Raw genomic sequence first — 23,972 nt, 5'->3', positions numbered from 1 at the left:
GGTGTGACCCCCTTGTGCAGCAATAACTGCAACTAAACGTTTCTGGTAACTGTTGATCAGTCCTGCACACCGGCTTGGAGGAACTTTAGCCCATTCCTCCATACAGAACAGCTTCAACTCTGGGATGTTGGTGGGTTTCCTCACATGAACTGCTCGCTTCAGGTCCTTCCACAACATTTCCATTGGATTAAGGTCAGGACTTTGACTTGGCCATTCCAAAACATTAACTTTTTTCTTTGGTAGAACGACTTGTGTGCTTAGGGTCGTTGTCTTGCTGCATGACCCACCTTCTCTTAAGATTCAGTTCATGGACAGATGTCTTGACATTTTCCTTTAGAATTCGCTGGTATAATTCAGAATTCATTGTTCCATCAATGATGGCAAGCCGTCCTGGCCCAGATGCAGCAAAACAGGCCCAAACCATGATACTACCACCACCATGTTTCACAGATGGGATAAGGTTCTTATGCTGGAATGCAGTGTTTTCCTTTCTCCAAACATAACGCTTCTCATTCAAACCAAAAAGTTCTATTTTGGTCTCCTCCATCCACAAAACATTGTTCCAATAGCCTTCTGGCTTGTCCATGTGATCTTTAGCAAACTGCAGACGAGCAGCAATGTTCTTTTTGGAGAGCAGTGGCTTTCTCCTTGCAACCCTGCCATGCACACCATTGTTGTTCAGTGTTCTCCTGATGGTGGACGCACGAACATTAACATTAGCCAATGTGAGAGAGGCCTTCAGTTGCTTAGAAGTTACCCTGGGGTTCTATGTGACCTCGCCGACTATTACACACCTTGCTCTTGGAGTGATCTTTGTTGGTCGACCACTCCTGGGGAGGGTAACAATGGTCTTGAATTTCCTCAATTTGTACACAATCTGTCTGACTGTGGATTGGTGGAGTCCAAACTCTTTAGAGATGGTTTTGTAACCTTTTCCATCTTGATGAGCATCAACAACGCTTTTTCTGAGGTCCTCAGAAATCTCCTTTGTTCATGCCATCATACACTTCCACAAACATGTGTTGTGAAGATCAGACTTTGATAGATCCCTGTTCTTTAAATAAAACAGGGTGCCCACTCACACCTGATTGTCATCCCATTGATTGAAAACACCTGACTCTAATTTCACCTTCAAATTAATTGCTAATCCTAGAGGTTCACATACTTTTGCCACTCACAGATATGTAATATTGGATCATTTTCCTCAATAAATAAATGACCAAGTATAATATTTTTGTGTCATTTGTTTAACTGGGTTCTCTTTATCTACTTTTTGGACTTGTGTGAAAATCTGATGTTTTAGGTCATGTTTTTGCAGAAATGTAGAAAATTCTAAAGGGTTCACAAACTTTGAGACATCATTATACAGTAGACCCCCGCCTATTTGCGGTTCATTATTCGCGAATTCACATATTCGCGGGATTTTATATAGAACGTATTAGGGGTCGACCGATAATCGACCTGGCCGATATATCGGGCCGATATTCTGCATTTTTAGGGTTATCGGTATCGGCCATAATTTCCACCGATATGCCGATAACATGCCTTTTTGCAGCCATTTCGTTCCTAACGCGACTGTCCCTGCACGTCCTTTCCTGCACTCGCCTCTCTGAGTTCAAGAACACGGTCCCGCCCACCACAACATCTGATTTGTTTGGCACAAGCGATATAGCCAATCAGCACGCGTAGCTAACCGCTGTGAACTGTTTCAAGCCGCCCCCTCACTCCGACTTCCGTTCTCTGAACAGACTCTTAAAGGAGCAGCCGCTCCTTTTAACATGCAGAGCAACTGTGCTTCCTTCACTACAATATAATCCTCCTAAATTGGGAATATTAGGCTTGGGCATTAAAAGCATTAGAATGTAGATGGTTACTTGTTACATAATAGGGAGTGATAGCCGACTTTGTTTGATTTGACTTTTTAAAAAATGCTGCAGGCAGCTCCCTACACTTGATTTGTTATTTAAAAACTACTTGAAGTTGGTAAGTCTTACTTAGTTCTTAGTGTAAAAGAATCCAGAGTGTATTTTCATTTATTTTCCACTGAAAATGGTGAGCTGTAATATAGTAGGGAGTTATTTATTTTTTATTGGTGAATATTTATTTTATTTTATTTCTCATTTTATTCTAACTAATGTTTGACTTTATTGTACAAATGCTGCTGGCATCTCCCTGCACAAAATTTCATGTTCAATTTTACAATTAAACATATATTTCATGGATATGAAGGTCTGTGTCAGTGTGTGCTATGTTTAATTTCATGTGAATTATAATGTTTACATTTATCGGTTGCACATATCGGTTATCGGCATCCCAATTCCATAATAATCGGTATCGGTATCGGCCCTGAAAAAAAACATATCGGTCGACCCCTAGAATGTATCTCCTATACATTCACGGAAATCTCAGCGATTCGCGGTCATTTGCGGTGAACATATCGAACGTTTACGCACTGCGAACGTTTACGCACTGCGAACGTTTACACACTGCTACATTCTCGGAGCCGAATGCTTGCTCGCTATTGGCTGAAGTTTGAATGGCGGGCTGCTGCTCATTGGCTGATACGAATGAGCGCATTGTACAGTACAGTCTCGCGGTTCCCGTAGTTCAGACTTGTTCACGTGTTGTGCGTTCTTGGTATTTTTGATTAATTTTTACGCCCTACAATGGCTCCTAAACGCTCTGCATCTTCTAAGGCTCCTGCCAAGGAACCTAAGCGCCAAAAGAAGGTAATGACGCTGTAGGAGAAGGTAGGACTTCTTGATATGCTAAAGGAAGGGAAGAGTTTTGCGGCAGTGGCTCATCACTACGGCATCAACGAGAGTACCGTTGGGGGGGGTTACAAGTATTCGCGATTTTGGCTTATTCGCGGCCATGTTCAGTCCCTAACCCCCGCGAATACTGAGGGCTTACTGTATACAAGCGATATCCAGGTAGACAATTCAAGTTAAGTTACTTTTGGTCATAGTTGATTCTTACATTGCAGTTGTTCAGAACAAAAGGGTTTTGCTGAGTGAAGTCCTCTTGTAAAAGTCTCCGTCACTTTTCCTCACCTCCAAGTAGGACTTTGACAGTATTTCCACTATTGCGCTCTTTTCCAGCTTTTCAAAGTCCGTTGACTTGTTTTTCTATTGTAAATGTACGTGAAGAATATCCAGTGAAGTTTTGGTAGATTTTCAGGTGTTCAGCGCGTCTTTCACTTAGAAAATTTTCTCTCTAAATTTTCCGCTTTTAATGACGCCAACCTTGCGGCCATGTTTGTGTACAAACTGTCAGTCACTCACTCGCGCAGAATTTTTACATCTCCAATCTGTGTCTCTTCCAGTTCTTCGATGCCCATTGGTTTGTCTTTCTCTGAAATATGCATGAAGAATATATAATGAAGTTTTGGTAGCCTTTCGGGTGTTCAGCGTGTCTTTTAGTTTTAGTATTTAAACCTCGCACTGGACTCGCGTCGTTTTTCTCATGCCCTCTCCCAGCTGACAAAGAAATGATTGTGCACATGCACAGCAGAACAGTTTTGTCACTGGATCTTCACGTGAGCACCGATGTTTGTTTGACGTCGTGTTGTCTTGACAACGTGCAATATCATAACACTATTGCACGCTCATTCTCCATTGGGGAGAGCGGCGTAATAGATGGAGAACAGGCTTTCGTCTAAACCGGGGAACAGGGGCGCTGCGCCCTCTTACCGAAATGCCGATTGAATCCCAAGTCACACTCAGGCCATGCACTTATATGCTACTGCACAACATGCAATCTTTCTCAAAACCATCTTTTCTCCGTGAAAACATCCCAGCAACACCACGTGACAATGTGTCTGATCATCAAACACGTTATAATTACTCCAAAAATATTCCAGTCATAGTAGATACACCGCCAGACGGTGCAAAAACAATCCGAATTGGCGTTTTCCAGACTGAGGCGCCATGTTTAGTGGTTTATTTGTCGTGGCTGCTCTCGCGAGATTTGACATGGGTTACATTCAAGGTCAGCTGACTTGTAGAGCGAGATTTCTCGAGACTGAATGACCTTTCACCCACCGGCGCGGGAGCTTTTGACAGAAGTAGTTCGCGAGTTTTTTTTGTTGACACTTGGGCATTTAAAGATGTCGTCCTGGGGCACGAAGTGGAAGAAAGCCAAAGACTGTCCGGGGCAGAAGAAGATTACTTCTTTCTTTTTCAGTGTTGACAGACAATTTGTTACAATTTCCCTCTCAGATAGCCTCAGTTTTTCAAAGGCTTCGCACGGCGGAGGGGGGGCACGGACAACCGGCACCATCCCGCTCCCTCGCCATGGTGAGCGCCCTCATACTAAACTTTTCTAGAAAAAATCCTGGAGAATAAGCGATATAATATTGTATGCCATCAATAAACCCGCTAGAAGGGAATCGAACACACATTTTTATTCTATGGAAAAAGTGACCAGTATGTATAATAATCACTCCTGTGACGTCACTCCCAGTGTTTTCCCGCTGACTCGACGCATGTCAAAATGGTGAACCGGTTCAAAAATATATATTTTTTGATTAACTTTTTTTTTTTTTTGGTGGTTGTCGATATAATATAAAGAACGTTTACACTGTGGTGCAAAGATATGAAGTTTATCTTCTCATGTTGAAAATATTTTCACTCGTGATATGCATTCATCACTTGAAGATGAGCTTTGTCTTCACAACCATGGTTTTTTATTTATGTATAAAACACAGCGTTGTGTGTAATAGTGTTTAGACAGCAGAGGGCACAATAGTACCGGTCATGAGACTGCGCTTCATTCGGAAAGGAAATCACCCCTCTAATGCCACAAAACCATGTGAAAGCACTGCCATGTGGCCTGACTACAAATAGATTTAACAAGAAATCTGCGCTGTCTTTACAGGCTGGTGAAAGTTAAAGATGAGGGTTTTTTTTGTTTTAAGAAAACGCCCATTTATTTACCTTTCATTTTTAATCGAAGGAATATTTTAATTAATAGGTTATTATATTTTAGTCTGACCTTTACATCTGTGGGGAAATTATTGTTGGTTATTAAATTAAGGTTTTTTTTTTTCCCCCTTTTCCCTCCTCTCCCAAAAATATTGTAGGAAAATTGAATCGTGACCCCAATATTGTGAATCATCACATTTTAGAAACGGACTTGTTTTTGCGTGTTGGAACATGAGGTTGTCGTGTACGTTAGGCGTGATGCTGAACGGTTGTTGATTTCGGTGAGTTTGTGCTTTGTTGCAGGGATCGGAGAGACAGACACCGCTCTAAGAGCAGAGACAGCAGAGGGGACAAATCGGTCACCATCCAGGCTCCCGGAGAGCCGCTGCTGGACACGGAGTCCACTCGTGGAGACGACAGGGTGAGTCGGTGCACTTTTCTGCATTTCTACCAACAAGCAAAAGACGGCTCTGACGGGCGTGTCGTTCCATCAAGCTGATGATGGGGGTTGAGTTTAAAGCTCATAGGCAACGGTTTTAATTTGATGGACGTTTGAAACTTTGTGTTTAAATCCTCTGTAATTTTCTTCTGGTCCCAAGAAGTATTGCTAATAAGTAAGAATTATAAGTTAGCGCGGATTGCGGCGAATTTCTGTTCGGCGATTTTCGTGACAACTCAGCGCGTGACGTCATTGAAGTCAAACAACCCGCTTGAGTTGAGTCCACTTCCGTTTACATGCATTGCCGTTCGGCTTGAGTGCAGACGTGCGTTCAGGAATTTCCAAAGAAAAACCCCCATGCCTTTTATTGTTGTACAGTGAACTGTAACAAGAGGACTGGTTCAGGAAGAAGTTTTTACCTTTTTCCAAGAGAGGAGGAGAGGCAGGGAGAGTGGGTTGGCTTTTTCTGAAAGAGAAGAGGCGGAGTGAGAGGGTGTGTTTTTTTTTTTTTTTTTCCCCGAAAGAGGAGAAGAGACGGAGAGAGTGGATTGTGCGCGTGAAACAAAATCAAGCAGTCAAAGAAGAAATGGAGCAGCAACGCTCAAGCAAGAAGATTGGAGGTCAACATTTTTACTTTTGCTTGCAATTGACAAGTCAAGAATCCTGAGGGATCCTGTACAATCATTGTGGAAATGAGACAAAGGGATATTTCCTCGCTTAGAGTCGGCTATAAATAGTATAATGCCGCGGATGGCAGGCTAATGTGGCCTACCGGCGCACTGTCCAGTAATCGTTCCCTATATCCACTAGGGAGGGCGGTTTAATTCTTCTTCAAAAGGGCTCTTATTTAGTATTACGACGAAAGTAGGAATTTATCATAACTACCAGGATAAATCGTTTGGGCGCGAGTCTTGTTGAGGTCCGGGGTCACCACGATCAGAGTCGGCCGAGTCGCTGTCCGATTCCGAGGCCGCAGGGTCAAACCAGTGAGCCACATTCACCGATTGCTTCTCAACGGCCATAGGTTCATACATGTACGGTTTCACCTCTCGATATTTAACTTGGAGAGTTCCTACTTCAAAATCGCTATTGCTTTCAGACATTTTACACAACCTCTCACGACCAAAGTCTGTACACGTGTGCTCGGTTCGCAGGTAAACGCAGAGGTGCTCCCAGTCTGTTTGGCTTAAATGACGTCACGACGACGGTCCCCTTGCCGTAAAAGTGCACATCGGTGAGATGGAAACAAACCTTCGGAAATTGGCCAAAACAGTATATTTTAACTGTTTTCAATTTTAGGGTGCAAATTAGACACTAGGAAGATTGAGTTTGCTTTTTGGGTCGTTCTTCTAGACAAAGTTGATATTCTACGTTTCATCTCGGATCATTGCCTATGACCTTTAAGGCACTTCTTTTTTTTTTTTTTTAATCAGGTTTCACATCTGCAGTGTTGAGTAGTTTTTTTCCATGTCGTGTTTTTCCCCCACTCTGCGCTTCTCGAGGTGGGTAAGAACCCAGCGGTCATGCTCGAGGTGCTTTCAGATTGATGGTTGATTCCTGTTGAGGCGTAGTTTATTTGTAATGTGAAAGTGATTCAGCTCTGAATGAACTCAACTGCAGGCAGTGACCCATGACATGAGCCAGAGGGACAGAGCTGTCGCGCTGCACAAATACCGCGTTTTACAAAAATGCTTCGAATGACTTATTATCGAATCGTTTATTGAGTAGTGCGTTCTCCATGCTTGGGTGACTTGTGATTTTCCACGCCTGCCCACCCACCCACACGCTTGCTGAGATTTGTTTACCTTTATCTAGAGCTGAGCGATTAAATCGATTTTATCAATTAATTCGAATTCACAGTTAAGGACTATGTAGTTTTTTAATATAATGAAAATCAGTTTTCTCTGTTTTAACTTGCGCCACCGATGCTCCCCTCTGCACATGTGTAGAACGGATCGGGCAGCAGGGACGGATCGGGCACTGACACTATCTCCCTCCTCCCGCGCGCTTGCCATAGAGAGACACAAACAGCAGACAGCGATTGGGCCATCCTTAAAAAAAAAAAAAATCTGTTTCCTGTCTGCCCGGTGAGCAAAAAAATTTTCAGGAGGGAGGGATTATATATATATATATATATATATATATATATATATATATATATATATAAGAAATCGCAATGCTGTTTGCTTTTTCTTTCAGTACTTTTTTTTTTTATTACAAAAGCAGACACATTTAATAAAATGAGTTTAATCAACTGAAACTTGTACAAAAACTTTAAGTTAGCATTTTAAACGCTGACTGCAACTTTTACAAAGGTACTTAATGTCCGACACACGGACTTTTTGTAGTTCTAAATCGAGCGTTAGGCCGAGTTCGGATGAAATTACACTATTAAAATGATCACTGAATGATTTGTTTTTCTAAATCTTTACTATTTTGTTGTTCGCTAGAATACCATTTTGCGATTTCACACTTAAGCAAATGTTTGGAAACTCTGGATCTCCTTCCTTCATGGTGGCTGCCATTTTTTTGTGCCACACGGCGCATGCGCAGAGCTGATTCAGTTCTATATTCTGCACGGAATGCAGGGCTTTCCACAAGCGCCGGCTGCCGGCCATACAGCCGACTACACAATTAAGTCCAGCCGGCTACTTTAATGACTATTTTTGTAGCCCACAGGCTCTAAATATTAATTTTCAATTTTAATAAAATTAAATGTTTATCTAACGGACTGACAATAATGTCAAACTGAACCGCACTCATTTAAGTTGTGATTTGCGCTGTTTGTACCGATAATAACCACAAATTCCCCGCCGACTTCGTTGATCAGGGGAGAGTAACCCATCCGCGGCCCCGACATGCGGTGTGTGCGCGCGCACTCGGCGGAGGCAGTAGTGTGTCGGAGGGAACAGAAGCAGAGATGACGCTTATTTTGTCTCCGGTAAACCAGTCTTCTCTCGTTCAGTTACGTGCTGGCATCAAAAGACACCGTTGGTTGTAAATGAACCCAGACTGAGTGGTTGGAGTGTATTTTCATACACAAATGGAGAAATGTTCGCCGAGTGTGTAATTGTGTCGCCCCACTGCAGACCGTTGTCGTTGTTAATTCATAGCATGCTCAGCTGCGTGAATGTGTCATGCACCGAAAATAAGAGATTTACAAGCCAGGAACATCTCATGATGCAATACGCAAGAAAAGAAAGAAGATTTACTGCCATTTTACTTTGTATTTGAGTAAAGTGAATAAATAAATGGTCAGTGGAAAATACATTTAATCCTGGGAACTGCATGCACAGGAGTTTTTGTGTTTACCCCCCCGGCTGGCTACTTATTTGTCATGGCTGGCTAGTATGAGCCTTAGTGGAAAGCCCTGGGAATGCGGAAATGTCAAGTTCGATTTTAGATTTACGAACCCGAAAAAAAATGTCGAAAAACCGGCGTTAAAAAAAAAAAATTCAACCGCACAAACGGCACTCACCCGGCCGGTGGACCGGAAACAGAACATTTTTTTTAATAATGGCCTTGGGGGAAAGCTGGAACTTGTGCCCAAGAAAGGAGTAACTTCCTCTGTGATGTGGAATTGGTTCGGTTTTGCGGCCTCGGAAGCAGACCAAACAAGTCCTCGTTGTAAGGTGTGTGTGAAAACGGTCACTTCCAAAGGAAGCAGCATGACGAATTTATTCCAGCACCTTAACCAGAAGCGCACAGCAGACTGGGAGAAGCGCTGCTCTCAGCGGAATCAACACAGCCGCAGCACAGCACAGCAAGCAGCCACCCCGGACACGTTTCCGAATCGTGTGCCTTATGATCAGAATGGGGCGCGGTGGAAGGCAATCACAGATGCTATCACGATGTTATCTCATCTCCAAGCTTGTTTTTTGGCTTCTTTTTGGTTTCTGGTTGCCCCAAAGGGGAAATTTAAGTGAAAATAAAGGTAAAACTTTTGAACCATTTCTTTGTCATCTGTAGTTTTTTTTTTTTTTTTTTTTAGGCCATATTGCCCAGCTCTACCTTTTATCCATCACTATTTCCACCATTAAATAAATTTCTAAAGGATACTTTTTTTAAAAATGAATCAAACGCATCTTTTTCAACCAGAGGGCACATTATACCATTTTAGATTCTATAGTTTATTGGGTGCAAATACTTTTCAGACACAGCTCCTGTTGTCTACTTTAATTTAAATATGCATATTGTTTTTTTTTATTTCATATTTTACTTCACTGGTTCATGTCTTCAGAGGAAATAACTCAGCAAACACATGAGGGTGTGAAGGTTCACGTTCACACTAGTTTGTCTGCCGCGTGTGACTCGGAGTGAAACTAACACTTTTTTTGGGGGGGGGCTGGGGGAAGTTGATTTCAAACATCATCTGAGTTTTTTCTAAATCAAAAGGTTAGTTGAGGGATGTTTAGAGCCTTGAAACTTTCATTTATGTGTCACAGGGTAGCTATTTGCCAAATGTTGAAAGAAATCGCACGTCCTCTGAACGTCGAGGAAATTAGCAAGCAAATGAGCTGCTTTTTCATGTAATCGTTTAGTAAATGTGGTGTTTGTGACCGTACAGAGCTCCGAGCACTCGGTTACTGTGTGTAGAACTTGCTTCTTGATGATTCTGGTTTAAGCAAAGAATGAAACCAGAATGCAGACTCATCGTTTGGAGTGTAAAGAAGCCGTTGGAACAAACCGAGCTTTTCTCGGGGGGAAGCCGTGTGTGAGAATGGATGTGGGAACATGAGAGGAAAAACCTCTCGACTGTGAACAACGAACATAAATCAAAGTTAAGTTCATTGCTATGAACTTTTATCCTGGTGAAAGGAAACAAAAAGGGTGGGCTGTGCTTTCTTTCCTGGAGGAAGAAACGGAGGAATCCGGTTACGCACGGTCCATGCCTTGTTTTGACTTTTTTATTTTTTTAAGAAAAACCATAGAATATTTGTGAATTGCAACATAAAAAGATCACACATCCAGTTGAAGTTTGGTTATTGGCTACTTTTTACTTGTAACAGACAATAACAATTTTATCCAAAATAGTTTTTGCTACCTTAGTCGACTTTATTTCCATTTCACATGCATGCAGCTGTTGTAAAGTTCAGTGTGTTTGTGTAGAACTCTCTCTCTCTGACTGTAGGTTCATTACTTGATAATGTAAAAATTATAAAATGGAAATCTAGAACAGTGTATGAAGAAAACAGGGCGCCAAGACTTTTGAACAGTACTGTGAGTATCTCTTTTTTTTTTGGGGGGGGGGGTTTATATCATCCACCTCGAGGCTTAAAGGAAAAAAAAACTATGACAGGATAATGCTTGCGTTTAAAATTTAGTGTGTAGGTTGTAGGTGGTTTATACAGGCCTGGCAACCTGAAACTGAAGCAGTGCAGTCCAGTTTGTCATGACGCAGCATGCCTTTTTTTTTTTTAATTATATAAACCTAGAGGTGGATGATAAACAAACGATGTATAAATATTTTGCGCAGGACTGTGTTCCTCTGATAACAGAAACAAAGCTCCAGCTCTCTCTGCTCTTAATCTGTTCTGTTCTTTCAGGATTTATCGCGCACAGGCTTTCGTCTAAACCGGGGAACAGGGGCGCTGCGCCCTCTTACCGAAATGCCGATCGAACCCCAAGTCACACTTGGGCCATGCACTTGTATGCTACTGCACAACATGCAATCTTTCTCAAAACGATCTTTTCTGCGTGAAAACATCCCAGCAACACCACGTGACAATGTGTCTGATCATCAAATACGTTATAATTACTCCAAAAATATTCCAATCATAGTAGATACACCGCCAGACGGTGCAAAAACAATCCGAATTGGTGGTTTCCAGACTGAGGCGCCATGTTGTTTAGTTGTTTACTTGTCGCGGCTGCTCTCGCGAGATTTGACTTGGGTTACATACAAGGTCAGCTGACTTGTAGAGCGAGATTTCTCGAGACTGAATGACCTTTCACCCACCGGCGCCGGAGCTTTTGACAGAAGTAGTTCGCGAGTTGTTTTTGTTGACACTTGGGCATTTAAAGATGTCATCCCGCGGCACGAAGCGGAAGAAAGCCAAAGACTGTCCGGGGCAGAAGAAGATTACTTTCTTTTTCGGTGTTGACAAACAATTTGTTACAATTTCCCTCTCCGATAGCCTCAGTTTTTCAAAGGCTTCGCACAGCGGAGGGGGGGGACGGACAACCCCGCCCCTGGTCGCTTCGCTCCCTCGCCATGGTGAGCGCCCTCGTGCTAGATTTTTCTAGAAATACCCCTGGCGCATGTCGCTCCTTGGGTTTTTTTTTTTTTAAATGCCCGAGTTGTTTGAAACCAATCTGGGTTTTCTGTGTCGAATAAGGAAGCAGCTTCACCTTTAAGAAAATCAAACACTTTCACGAAGGAGCTAAGTCGAATATAAGCAGAAAAAAAATAAAAGGAGATTCTTAAGCAAACTCTTCCATCCTCACTTCCGACTTCGTTTTCGTAAAATACATTTTAAATGCAATTGTGAATTTCTCTGGAGTTTTCAGGCTGAGCTCCTCTCCTCGTATTCTTTAACCACTCATTTCCTCACTGTTCTTGAAGCATTTGCTTTTATTTGTTAAGTTTTCTTGATAGCGGGGAGACGGTAATGCCTTTTATCTATTTCTCTGTTTGAACGAGCAAAAACGGCGCAAAAATGAACCGTATTGAAGACAGGTTAAGCCTTGCTTGCATGAAAGACGGTGTCTGTCTGACCCCAGCTGTAATTATCACGTGATGTGTGAAGTCATGCACAAGGGGTCTATAAACAGTACGTGTGCCATACAACAGCGAGGGTATATAAAATAATCTGCGAAGCAGGAAATGAAACCGAGACTAAGAAAACAGCCAAGGCAGAATGGCAGATACGTAGTGAGGGATGGGCAATTCCATGTAAATGTCAACCTCACCATGCAAAAATAAAGCAACATGTAATACATCAAAACCACTCCCAGAGATATCACCTAGGCCTGTATTTTACAGATGTGAGTAAGTTGAATCAATTTGTCACAAGAATTGTTCCCTTCGCCTTCACTACTTTAGCTAATGACAATCAAGAATTTGGTGATTTCAATTGAGTACTTTTTTCAACAACCAAAATATGATGCATATATTCGCCCACAACAATGTTCAGCATCCTTTCAGGACGCAACAGGGTTATTGAAGCAAACTGTAAATGAGGTATAGAGATCTTGCAGTCACTTGACCGGAAAGTACACAACCGCCATCTTGTCGGTCAGAAACACCGCTGAATACTGCTGCACTCGTGTACAGAATGGATCAATTTCAACCGACGGACTACACGGCTCATTTTTCTAATGAACAGATAACTAGATATATGTCTAAAATAAACGATCTACAGATTTGTGACCCTTATGGCTTTCCGGACGGAGTTTTCACGACCGGATTTTGAACTGCCAGCGGAATACCCGGACGTGTATGATTACCTCATCAACTTTCCCTCGCTGTTCAGTGGTGAGGCACTGCGTGCTTATAAATCTCTGGACAGTCATCTCTACAGAAATTCAGGATTTGTCAGCGACTCAGATGTGGCATCTTGTAAACAAGAAAATAACTATCCTCATTGGATGGGTAAGTCACTTAAGTATTGAGTATAGCACTGACCAGCCGATTATAGAATAGAATAAGGTAATTCCAAATCGTCCGTGTTGTTTACATGGATCTGGCGTTGGAGAGGTAGAGGCTTGGCAGTGGAGGTTTGAGTAGCTGTTTTCTGAGCTTAGTCAACAGGCCGGCTCTGCCTGTAGCCTCGCTTTTGCTTCGGCTCCCGGCGCTGCCTCCTTCGCTTTGCTTCCGATAACAATCCACGGAGACCCTGCTGGTCTCGCCGGGAATATTATTATTATTATTTTTTTTTTTTCTCGTCCGGAATGTTGTGCATGCGATGGAAATCGCTACAAACCGTCATTTTCTGCTGGAAACCAATGTCCAGTAAGTCCATACGGTGGTAGTGGATATTGAAGTCCGGTACAGACGAACAACACGCAAAAAACATAAAAACCGTGCACAGGTAGGGAGAGCTTGTAGCCGCAGCCGTTGTAGTAGAATTGTATATAGTAGGGTTTTCCAGAAGAAAAGGTAGAAGTAAAAGCAGAAGTAGAAGGCGGAATATGGCGTTTGACCGACACGATGGCGTCTGTCACAATCTGGATCGGCTGTGACGTCACATGCAAGTGCTCCATACGATTTCGCATTTCATTGTCACCGTGGAGCCGTGTTGATGCGACACCGATTTATAGGACAGGCGCCGTCACGTCCGTAACATTTTTTTTGAAAAAGTTCTTATACATCCGTATGAAATGCAACACAGAACACACACTTTGCGCAAAACTAATTCATTTTGAGTTGATATATTGTGGTGGTTATATTGCTGATTTTCTAAACATATGCCATGTCTATTTCAGACGCGTCACATCCATAACGCTGACTTTTCCTTCCGAAACTCTGCATGAAATACAAAATATTTTAAACAAAGATTTTTTAATATTCACCTTGGACCCCTCTATCAAATGGATATCTCCATTTCGACATTAGGTTTACAATTTCACAGAGTTTGATAAAAATGTACAGTCACCCAAGAAAAGTGATACTTTTTCTGTCACATCCATAACACATCTTTTATTGGCATTTTCTGGCATGCCCTAGATGTACTATGGGAATTGTTCTTGTTCTATCACTTCTCCAGTATGGTACAGCCTTAAAATATGCAACACCTGTTTAAATACTGGGAGACAATAAAACATGCACTGGGTCATTTGTTGCCATTTTGAGTTCAAGTGTCACGTCCATAACGCTGGAATTGCTCGGATGCTTTTAGAAACTGAAATAAAGGATCAAAAAGCCTCATTTTTGTAGTGCTAGTTGGGAATATATGCTCATTCCAACTTGGCACGTCGGGGACATATCTCACTTGCCCGGGCAGTCCTTTAATATTGAGCCCTGGTTTGGTTAACAAATCTCCTGAGATTAAAACCAGGAATGTTTTTCTCACATTGAGTGTTCTGATAAAATGGTGAATGTGTAGGATGTGGGATTATTATTTTCTTTTTCTCCTGTGTCTCTGTCTGTATGCAGGATGATAACTGGGGCGAGACCACTACCGTGGTGACTGGAACATCCGAGCACAGCGTGTCCAATGAGGACCTGACGCGAGCGTCCAAAGAGCTGGAGGACTCGTCTCCTCTGCAGTGCCGGCGTTTTGCGGGACCGATTCTGAGCGGCGTGCTGGGTCTGTTTGCTCTGCTCACACCTCTCGCCTTCCTGCTGCTGCCTCAGGCGCTGTGGCGGGACACGCTGGAGCCGTGCGGCACGCCGTGCGAGGGCCTGTACGTCTCGCTCGCCTTCAAGCTGCTGGTGCTGGCCATCTCGACGTGGGCTCTGTTCCTGAGGGCTCCGCGCGCCACCCTGCCGCGCTTCTTCGTCTTCCGCTGCCTGCTCCTGGCGCTCGTCTTCCTCTTTGTGGCCTCCTACTGGCTGTTCTATGGCGTGCGTGTGCTGGAGCCTCGGGAGCGGGATTACCGCGGCATCGTGGGATACGCGGTGTCTCTGGTGGACGCGCTGCTGTTCATTCAGTACCTGGCACTGGTGCTGCTCGAGGTGCGACACCTGCGGCCTGCTTTCTGTCTCAAGGTGGTGCGCACTACAGACGGAGCCAGCCGCTTCTACAACATCGGCCATCTCAGGTACGTGCGTGCGGTTTGAAAGATCGCACGTCTGATTTATTTTTTGTTTAAAAGCCCAGGTCGACTTTTCCCTTCACTTTGATCTGTTCTGTTGAATTTTAGCATGGTTATTCACTGATGACCCTTGTGGTCTTGGGTGCCAGTTCTGTAAACCAGGGGTTCTCAAGCTTTTCTGCTTCATGGCCCACCTATTCATACCTGTTACGAGTAAAAAAAAAAAAAAAAAGATCCCCAGTTATTTTGGCTCATCTATTGTAAAGTGTATTAATGGGATGCGACATCACTCCCTGTTACAGATGGGAGCCCAGGAATTAAATAGTTTTTAATTGTAGGTTTTTTAAATTGTAGGTTTTCTCTATTATAAAAAAATCGCTTAAATATTATAAACAGTCTTTTAATGTATCAAAAAATAATTTTGATAAAGCAAGGAAATTCGGAAGAAAATTTTTTTCTTTTGCTTGTTGTGCGCGTCACGCTACCAAAATCTAACTAACCCCTTCACGAACAACCCCAACTTTCATGGACTTGTAGTGCGAATAAACCTTTCAAAAAAATATATATAATACTTCTCACCCAGTAAATTAGAATCCTGGTGATTTATATCCTCGTAGCTTCAGTAGATCTAGAGATTTAGTCGATTTAGTAAATCCCAAACGCTGTGAAACACGCCAGCCATCTATGGTGAGAAGTGCTGCTGTAGTTGAGAAACTCTCATTTCTCCCGCTTCCAACTAACTCCGTTAGTTGGAATCTGGGTTGTTGCTTCAATGTTTATTCTTGTATTTGGCATTAATCGTGTCTATGCGTTGGTGTACCTCCTCCCATATGGCTTGGCTATGAGAGAACCCGTCATCCCTGGGGAACAGGTGCGGTTGGTAGCAGTGTGTGCACTGAAATGGTATCTGGAGCGAACAGGCCGAAAATTACCAATCCAAGATGGCTGCCAGTATCCATATTAAAGTGTATATCCTGGGTAAATTCAGGAGCAAGATCAATGTAATTCTATTTTATATTAAACTTTGGTCAAATATCTGTCACATTTTGTGCAATTTTTTTCCCTTGCGCAATACCAGAAAAATTCAGTTGCAATTGAGCCATTTGAGTTGAATTGGTCCGCCTCTGAAAAAACTTGGCATTTGGATTTCCCGGGAAACATTGATTTTCGTGACGTCGCGTGCGGGACGCCTCCCTCTGAATCCTACATCAGTGCTGGTTTGTTCATGAGGAAACGACCTGGTGGTTTCTTCAACGTTATCGCGTAATTATTAAAATGGTTAACAGATGTATCGTAGGAGGGTGTAGCAACACCAATCTTGATGGGATTAGTACTCATCGTTTCCCAAAAGACCGGACAATGAGAGAGAAATGGGAGCGCTTGGTCTACACAGGCTGTGCACTGAAACCGTGCAAAGCTCTCGCAGCCTGCTGGCGCTTCCGCAGGGGACGTCACGAATTTGGCTCCAGACTCCCTTGGGATTTTTCCAGACGCGTTGTTTTATTTTTTTCGGCTGTAGACAGATGGCCTTGTGCAAAATTACCCTTCTGGATGAGTGTGTAAAGGGACATTCATATTAAAACAAACAAAAAAAAAAACAAATTTGGTCCAGAATATGCACTTTAAAAATATCAATTTTTGAACCACTCACCACAGAAGTATCTGCAATACCAAATTTTATGGGTTTTGGGGGGGATGGGGAATCCATTAGTGACGTGACTGAAGGAAAAGAGAACTAGACAGGGACACTCTAACGAGTGCAAACCCCGCCTTTTCCCTATTAAAATACATTGGGCGAAAATTTCGAAGTTCTGCCTTGACCTTTGACCTCCAAAATTTAATGGTTTCCTTCCTGGGTGATTGGCAACACGTACAAAATTTGGTCCAAATCGATCCATTGGTTATTGAGATCTTGCAGACACACAGACAGACAGACAGATACACACACACACACAGACTGACGCAGGTGAAAATAATAACCCCTCCGACTACTGTCGGCGGGGTTAACAAGCTAAGGGCAAGGTAAAAAAAAAAAAAAGGGCCAAAATTGCAGTTTCAAAGAAAACATGAGAAAAACAGAATAACCCTACGTCAAACATGAAATCATGGAATTGGGAGACCTATGCACATAATTTAGGAGAGTATAAGAAAGCAAGCGTTTGGTTAATATAAAGAAATTGCATTTTCAATCATACTATTATGGCTGACATCCCAAGAGCCATAACCCTGCTGAATGCAAACGTGCACGAACACCACTCCTTGTTGACTGTTCTATTTTATGTGGGGTGGGTTTTTTTTTTTTTTTTTTTTTTTGGTGTGGTCTTGTTCTATTTTTGTGGTCTTGCACCTTTAAAGCAGAACTGAAGTAATTTTTAAACTTGCTCTATTTCTTAACGCGTTGTTCAGTTACGTTTTCGGTTTTAGTAACCTTATATCGTGACTCATATTGGCAACTAATTGCAATCAAGTATTATGCTTATCGGCCTATTCGGTTTTTAGCCATGTTGAATTTAGTTCGTTTGGTCCATGGCAGGCGTCGCTAATCCGCGCGATCTTCACCAGACTTGTGAAAGACTTCGAAACGTCAAGTGTCAGCGCCGCCATTTTGAAAACTGTTTTTTCCAAACGAAGTATTGCATAAAAAAACAAGTGTAAATGACTATTACTGCCTACTTTTTTCAAACTTTCCTGATCGCTATCAAAACAAACAACTCCCGGCTTGATTACATCAGCATTCGAAAGAGGGCGCGTGCGTCTTTTGACAACGTTCGCAGATCTCGGTCACTTTGATTTCCGCTGTACGTTTTACTTCCATCCTACGATGTCTGTCTCGCACAGGTCTCAACGAATCTTGTTTACGCCCATCGCTTTGACATATGCACTACGTTCAGACTGCAACCTGAAACGACCCATATCCGATTTGTTGTGAAATCCGATTTTTTTGTTAGGCCGTTCACATTACCAATTATATGAGACTTGTATGCGATCTCCAATATGAACGGAAAACGACCCAAAAGTGTCCCGCATGCGCAAATTGACACGTAATAAGCACATCTACGTAATACGTAAACAAAAAAAAAGTGCACTCTTCATGTTTAATCATTTGTTTGTTTGTTTGTTTAATTATCTGGTTAGTGTTAAAGTGTGAGGTCTCGTGTGTGTTTTTGTTTCTGAACTGAACTGAAAACGTGTAGCCTGGTAACGAGGGTTGACTCCTAAATGTCTCTCTAATTTCTATATAAGTGCACTACATGTTACTAGGAAGTAATGGATTTTAAACTCTATATAGTGCACTCGAGCTTCAGTAGGCAGTCATTTGGGATATGGCCGCTGTATTACCAAACTCTTAATTCAGGCTTAATAATTTGCACATATTTATTTCGTCATATTAATAAACTTTTTCTACATTTTTATAAATATTTATTTAGATTGTTTATAGCCAGCTGAATTCTGCAACTTCTCTCAGTGCTGGCTCAAGGTGCAGAAACACCAGTGCAGTTTGCTATGGAGATGAGGCGAGACCTGGCGATGTGGTTTTTGTGGCGGAACTCGCACAATAATCTGATTAACAGCAGACTAATGAGACCGAAGGTGTCAAATTACTGGAAATTTCCAGAACAATCTTGTAATACAGGATGGTTTAAGTTATAAATCAGTTATAGAAACTGTTTTATTTAATCAGGCTAACAGATCAACATCCAGGTCCCTACCAAATCCACCATTAGCTTGATCAATTCTATAAAAGTCTATTTAAATTCTGAAAACTGTACAAATGTTGTTGTTTTCCACCAAAGACGCGGGATTAGCCAACGCAGAATAGTGACGTTTGTCTCTTGTTGATGACGTGTAGTCGCATGAATGCGACCTGTCCGGTCAGACTGCAGTCGCATGTGAAAATAACGGCTATGCATCGGAATTAGGACCACATATCCAAGCGGCCTGGGTCGCATGTGAAAAAATCGGATCTGTGTCGTTCAGATTGTCAATAACAAATCGGATACAGGTCGCATATGGGCAAAAAAATCGGGTATGGGTCGTTTCAGGGTGCAGTCTGAACGTAGTCATGGACTGATATTATTACATGGCATATTTCAAACACTCATAACTTGCTATAGCAGCGACAATAGTGATCAAAAATGCATTCCTAGATTTAATAAAACGAGAAATAGAAGTTTGATGATAAAAAAAAAAAAAAATTGCCTTCAGTTCTCCTTTAAGGTTAGCTTTAAATTTTCAATAGGTCTATAGCTGTACAAAGCCTCAGCCTTAAAACCGGTTCCCGCTGTGATGTCACACACTCAGGGCTGGCTGGCTCAGCGGGGCAGCTTTTATATATATAATATAATATATTTTGATTCCCATTTATGCGGCATGCAAGAGTCAAGGATGGAGATACTATCCACTCAGATTTATTTAAAAATAAAGGTTCTGCGTTTCTGCTTTGTGTGTGAGAGATGCTGATTGGTTCATTTCCTCGGTTTTGTAACCTCATTGTGTAAATGTTTGTGTGACCGATATAGTTTCGGGAAAGAAATTTCGTAACGTACCAGAGAATTGCAAAGTGCTGTAGTGGGTCAAGGAGCTTGACTGCAATACCATCCCTGGCCACTAGAGGGAGTATATAACCAGGCTAAAGTCTTCAAGCATAACCATGTAACCTTGTGATAAAGAGATGATTATTATTATTTTATTGTACATGTGTTCCAGCATCCAGCGAGCTGCCGTGTGGGTGTTGGATCAGTACTACAGTGACTTCCCCGTCTATAATCCAGCTCTCCTAAACCTGCCCAAGTCCATCCTCTCCAAAAAGATGTCTGGCTTCAAGGTGTATTCCCTTGAAGGTAAGACACATAATGGACTGTGTTGAAAACTAAACATAAATACACACATCTGAGCAGATTTTTAAGAGCCTGTTAAATTGGCAGGTTACGTTACAGGCATTTAGCAGACGCGCTCATCCAGACCAGGTGCGGGTTAGGTGCCTCGCTCAAGGGCGCTTCAGTCATTCTTGCTGGTCCAGGAAGTCGAACTGATGACCTTTTGGTCCCAAAGCTACTTCTCTAACCATTTTACACAGAATTTAACAGGAAGTCATCCTCTTTACCCCATTTTAAACAGTAATAACCTTCAGCTCTGCTGGATTATTTTTAAAGAAACGCCTTTAGAAGAAATCCTAAAAAGGGGATTATGAGTTTAGTGCAGGTTTCTGGTGCAATTTTAGTCTTGTACAGGCTTAAAAAAAAAAAAAATCGATTCCTGTTGTGTAGCTGGGCTGCTCGGTTCATGTTACAGGAGTTCACGCTGCAGTAAATTTTTTTTTTTTTTTTTTTTTTTTTAAATCTATATTAATAGATAACAGTAATACACTTTTTTCCAATGGGATTAGATTCCCCTGGGATTGCTAATGAACGTCTGTAATGATGATGATTTTGCATGGGATGAATCGCAGGTTTTCGTTATGTACCCATGTTTGTCACACTGACGTTTCTGTGCAGACCACACACACCTCGTTCTGATAGAATCTGCAGATTCTAGAAGCTCTGCAGGTTGCAGATGGTCATTAGTGGGTCACAAGACCACAGAATGCGTGTGTTGGTTGTGTGAGCATTTCAATAGATCAACTTGGAAACCCCCTGGAAGTGTCGCTCTTCATTAAACTGACCTTTTAAACATTGTGTTTTATTGTTATCGCGTCGTTTAATTCTTGTTTTGGTGGTAGATGATGGAAAAGAGAGTTTTCTGAGAGAAGAAAAAAGCGCCAAAGGTTTTTATGATCGCATGTTAGGAAGGAATCTTGTAACGTTTCAGTTGGAGCAGGATGTGTGTTTCTAACAGAGGTTTGACGCTGAGAAATGTGTGAAGTACACAGGAAAAGCTTAGACATGACTAAAATTGGGCAGGATGGCAGTAATGACATGACCACCCCCCACCCCCCCCGTCTCCGAGTCGTACTGTGTCCGTTTATAAGCAAGTTAGAATGACTCAGTTGAAGTGGATGTGGTTTGAGGCAGATATTTAAGATGTTTTTATCTTCCATTGCACCAAACAGTTTTTTTTTCTGTTTAAAGTGTTACATGAGGTTATATACTGATTAAACAATGCAGCAAATGTTTAATAAATTGAGGATATCGCATGGTGGAGTGAAGATATCAAGTTTATCTTGGAGTGGTGGAAGTAGAAAAAAATATACTTTCACTACTCGAAGATAAACTTCTCATCTTCATGCCACTGTGTAATGTTCTTTATATACAATCCCGATTCCAAAAAAGTTGGGACAAAGAGCAAATTGTAAATAAAAACGGAATGCAATGATGTGGAAGTTTCAAAATTCCATATTTTATTCAGAATAGAACATAGATGACATATCAAATGTTTAAACTGAGAAAATGTATCATTTAAAGAGAAAAATTAGGTGATTTTTAAATTTCATGACAGCAACACATCTCAAAGTTGGGACAAGGCCATGTTTACCACTGTGAGACATCCCCTTTTCTCTTTACAACAGTCTGTAAACATCTGGGGACTGAGGAGACAAGTTGCTCAAGTTTAGGGATAGGAATGTTAACCCATTCTTGTCTCATGTAGCATTCTAGTTGCTCAACTGTCTTAGGTCTTTTTTTGTCGTATCTTCCATTTTATGATGCACCAAATGTTTTCTATGGGTGAAAGATCTGGACTGCAGGCTGGCCAGTTCAGTACCCGGACCCTTCTTCTATGCAGCCATGATGCTGTAATTGTTGCAGTATGTGGTTTGGCATTGTCATGCTGGAAAATGCAAGGTCTTCCCTGAAAGAGACGTTGTCTGGATGGGAGCATATGTTGCTCTAGAACCTGGATATACCTTTCAGCATTGATGGTGTCTTTCCAGATGTGTAAGCTGCCCATGCCACACGCACTAATGCAACCCCATACCATCAGAGATGCAGGCTTCTGAACTGAGCGCTGATAACAACTTGGGTCGTCCTTCTCCTCTTTAGTCCGAATGACACAGCGTCCCTGATTTCCATAAAGAACTTCAAATTTTGATTCGTCTGACCACAGAACAGTTTTCCACTTTGCCACAGTCCATTTTAAATGAGCCTTGGCCCAGAGAAGACGTCTGCGCTTCTGGATCATGTTTAGATACGGCTTCTTCTTTGAACTATAGAGTTTTAGCTGGCAACGGCGGATGGCACGGTGAATTGTGTTCACAGATAATGTTCTCTGGAAATATTCCTGAGCCCATTTTGTGATTTCCAATACAGAAGCATGCCTGTATGTGATGCAATGCCGTCTAATGCCCGAAGATCACGGGCACCCAGTATGGTTTTCCGGCCTTGACCCTTACGCACAGAGATTCTTCCAGATTCTCTGAATCTTTTGATGATATTATGCACTGTAGATGATGATCTGTTCAAACTCTTTGCAATTTTACACTGTCGAACTCCTTTCTGATATTGCTCCACTATTTGTCGGCGCAGAATTAGGGGGATTGGTGATCCTCTTCCCATCTTTACTTCTGAGAGCTGCTGCCACTCCAAGATGCTCTTTTTATACCCAGTCATGTTAATGACCTATTGCCAATTGACCTAATGAGTTGCAATTTGGTCCTCCAGCTGTTCCTTTTTTGTACCTTTAACTTTTCCAGCCTCTTATTGCCCCTGTCCCAACTTTTTTGAGATGTGTTGCTGTCATGAAATTTCAAAATGTCTCACTTTCGACATTTGATATGTTGTCTATGTTCTATTGTGAATACAATATCAGTTTTTGAGATTTGTTAATTATTGCATTCCGTTTTTATTTAAAATTTGTACTTTGTCCCAACTTTTTTGGAATCGGGGTTGTAATATCTATACATCCCCACACACACCAAAAAAAAAAGGTTTATGATCACGTGACTTTTTTTGCTTCCTGGTTCACTTCCGGTTTCCAAATGACGGGCAGCAATCAAAGATGGCGTCCAAGCCAAGTACGTGTCCGTCGTTAGCTTGTGGAAAACCTTCTGATTTACGTTAACGGATAAAATTGAGATCAAGAAAAAATACATTCATGCAATGGATCAGACCTCAACAGAATAAAGGCAGACTTTTCAAGCAATTTCTTTGATTTTATTTATTTGCCAAGAATACAGTACATAATGATAAACGTAACAAAAAAATACATAATAGAAAGTACTGTAGATATTGCCGGGGATAAAACACAAAGTTAAAAACTTATTTCCTTTGGGGTCCCCATAATACAAGATGTAACAAAGAGAGATGTTATTTACCAGCTGGGAGGTCCGTATCGTGAAATACCGTGACCGAGGTCTTGAAAGTACGTCAGTCAGTCTGTCAAGGCCGAGGTCACAGTATTTCACCATACGGATCGACCTTAAGCTGGCTATTTTTTTCTTTACCAAATTCTAACAGAAAACGAGAGTGCCGAAAGGGAAAACCGAGCCGAGCCGCCATTTTGAATCCTCATTCACGGCTGTAATGCAAATTGCTTCCTCCTCGGTATACAAGTGCACTTCCATGGCAGGAAAAAAAATACATTTTGCCGCCTATGTAGTCCCCTATTTATACAAATAGGAGTCATTCAGGATTCAGCCATGTTTTTGCTCGGCGTTAGCAACAGTTACAGGTTTTTAGCTTTCTCCTGAAATGTTTTATTTTATTTCTTCTTCCTCAGGGTAGTAAAACTCGCTTTCGCTGTGAACACTGTCGTTATCGCTATCCATGCTGTAAAATTAATGCTATTATACTGAGAAATGCTGGCAAAAATGTATAAGATTTTTGATAATCTTATAAATAAATCTTATTTAAAAAAAGATAAATGTTGACAAAAAATGCTACTAGGTTTTTTTTTGTGAACGAGCGAGTCGCCAGAGGTCCATAACTGGGGTCTGTATCATAGGATACGGACTCGCTCGCCAGCCAATCAGAGTG

General features: G+C 41.9%; 1 protein-coding gene across 1 annotated transcript in view; it reads left to right on the top strand.

Moving 5' to 3' along the window:
* Positions 1-23,972, top strand: part of vangl2 (VANGL planar cell polarity protein 2) — a 66,756-nt gene that overhangs the window by 32,845 nt on the left and 9,939 nt on the right. Inside the window, exons 3-5 of the mRNA XM_060911654.1 lie at positions 5,229-5,346; positions 14,462-15,069; positions 19,771-19,904. Coding sequence (XP_060767637.1) covers positions 5,229-5,346; positions 14,462-15,069; positions 19,771-19,904 — 860 coding nt within the window. The remainder of the gene's footprint in view (positions 1-5,228; positions 5,347-14,461; positions 15,070-19,770; positions 19,905-23,972) is intronic.

Source organism: Neoarius graeffei, chromosome 1 (genome assembly GCF_027579695.1).
Source record: "Neoarius graeffei isolate fNeoGra1 chromosome 1, fNeoGra1.pri, whole genome shotgun sequence".
Classification (NCBI taxonomy): domain Eukaryota; kingdom Metazoa; phylum Chordata; class Actinopteri; order Siluriformes; family Ariidae; genus Neoarius; species Neoarius graeffei.
Note: the sequence above shows the minus strand (reverse complement) of the source record. Positions and strands in the feature narration are given on the sequence as shown.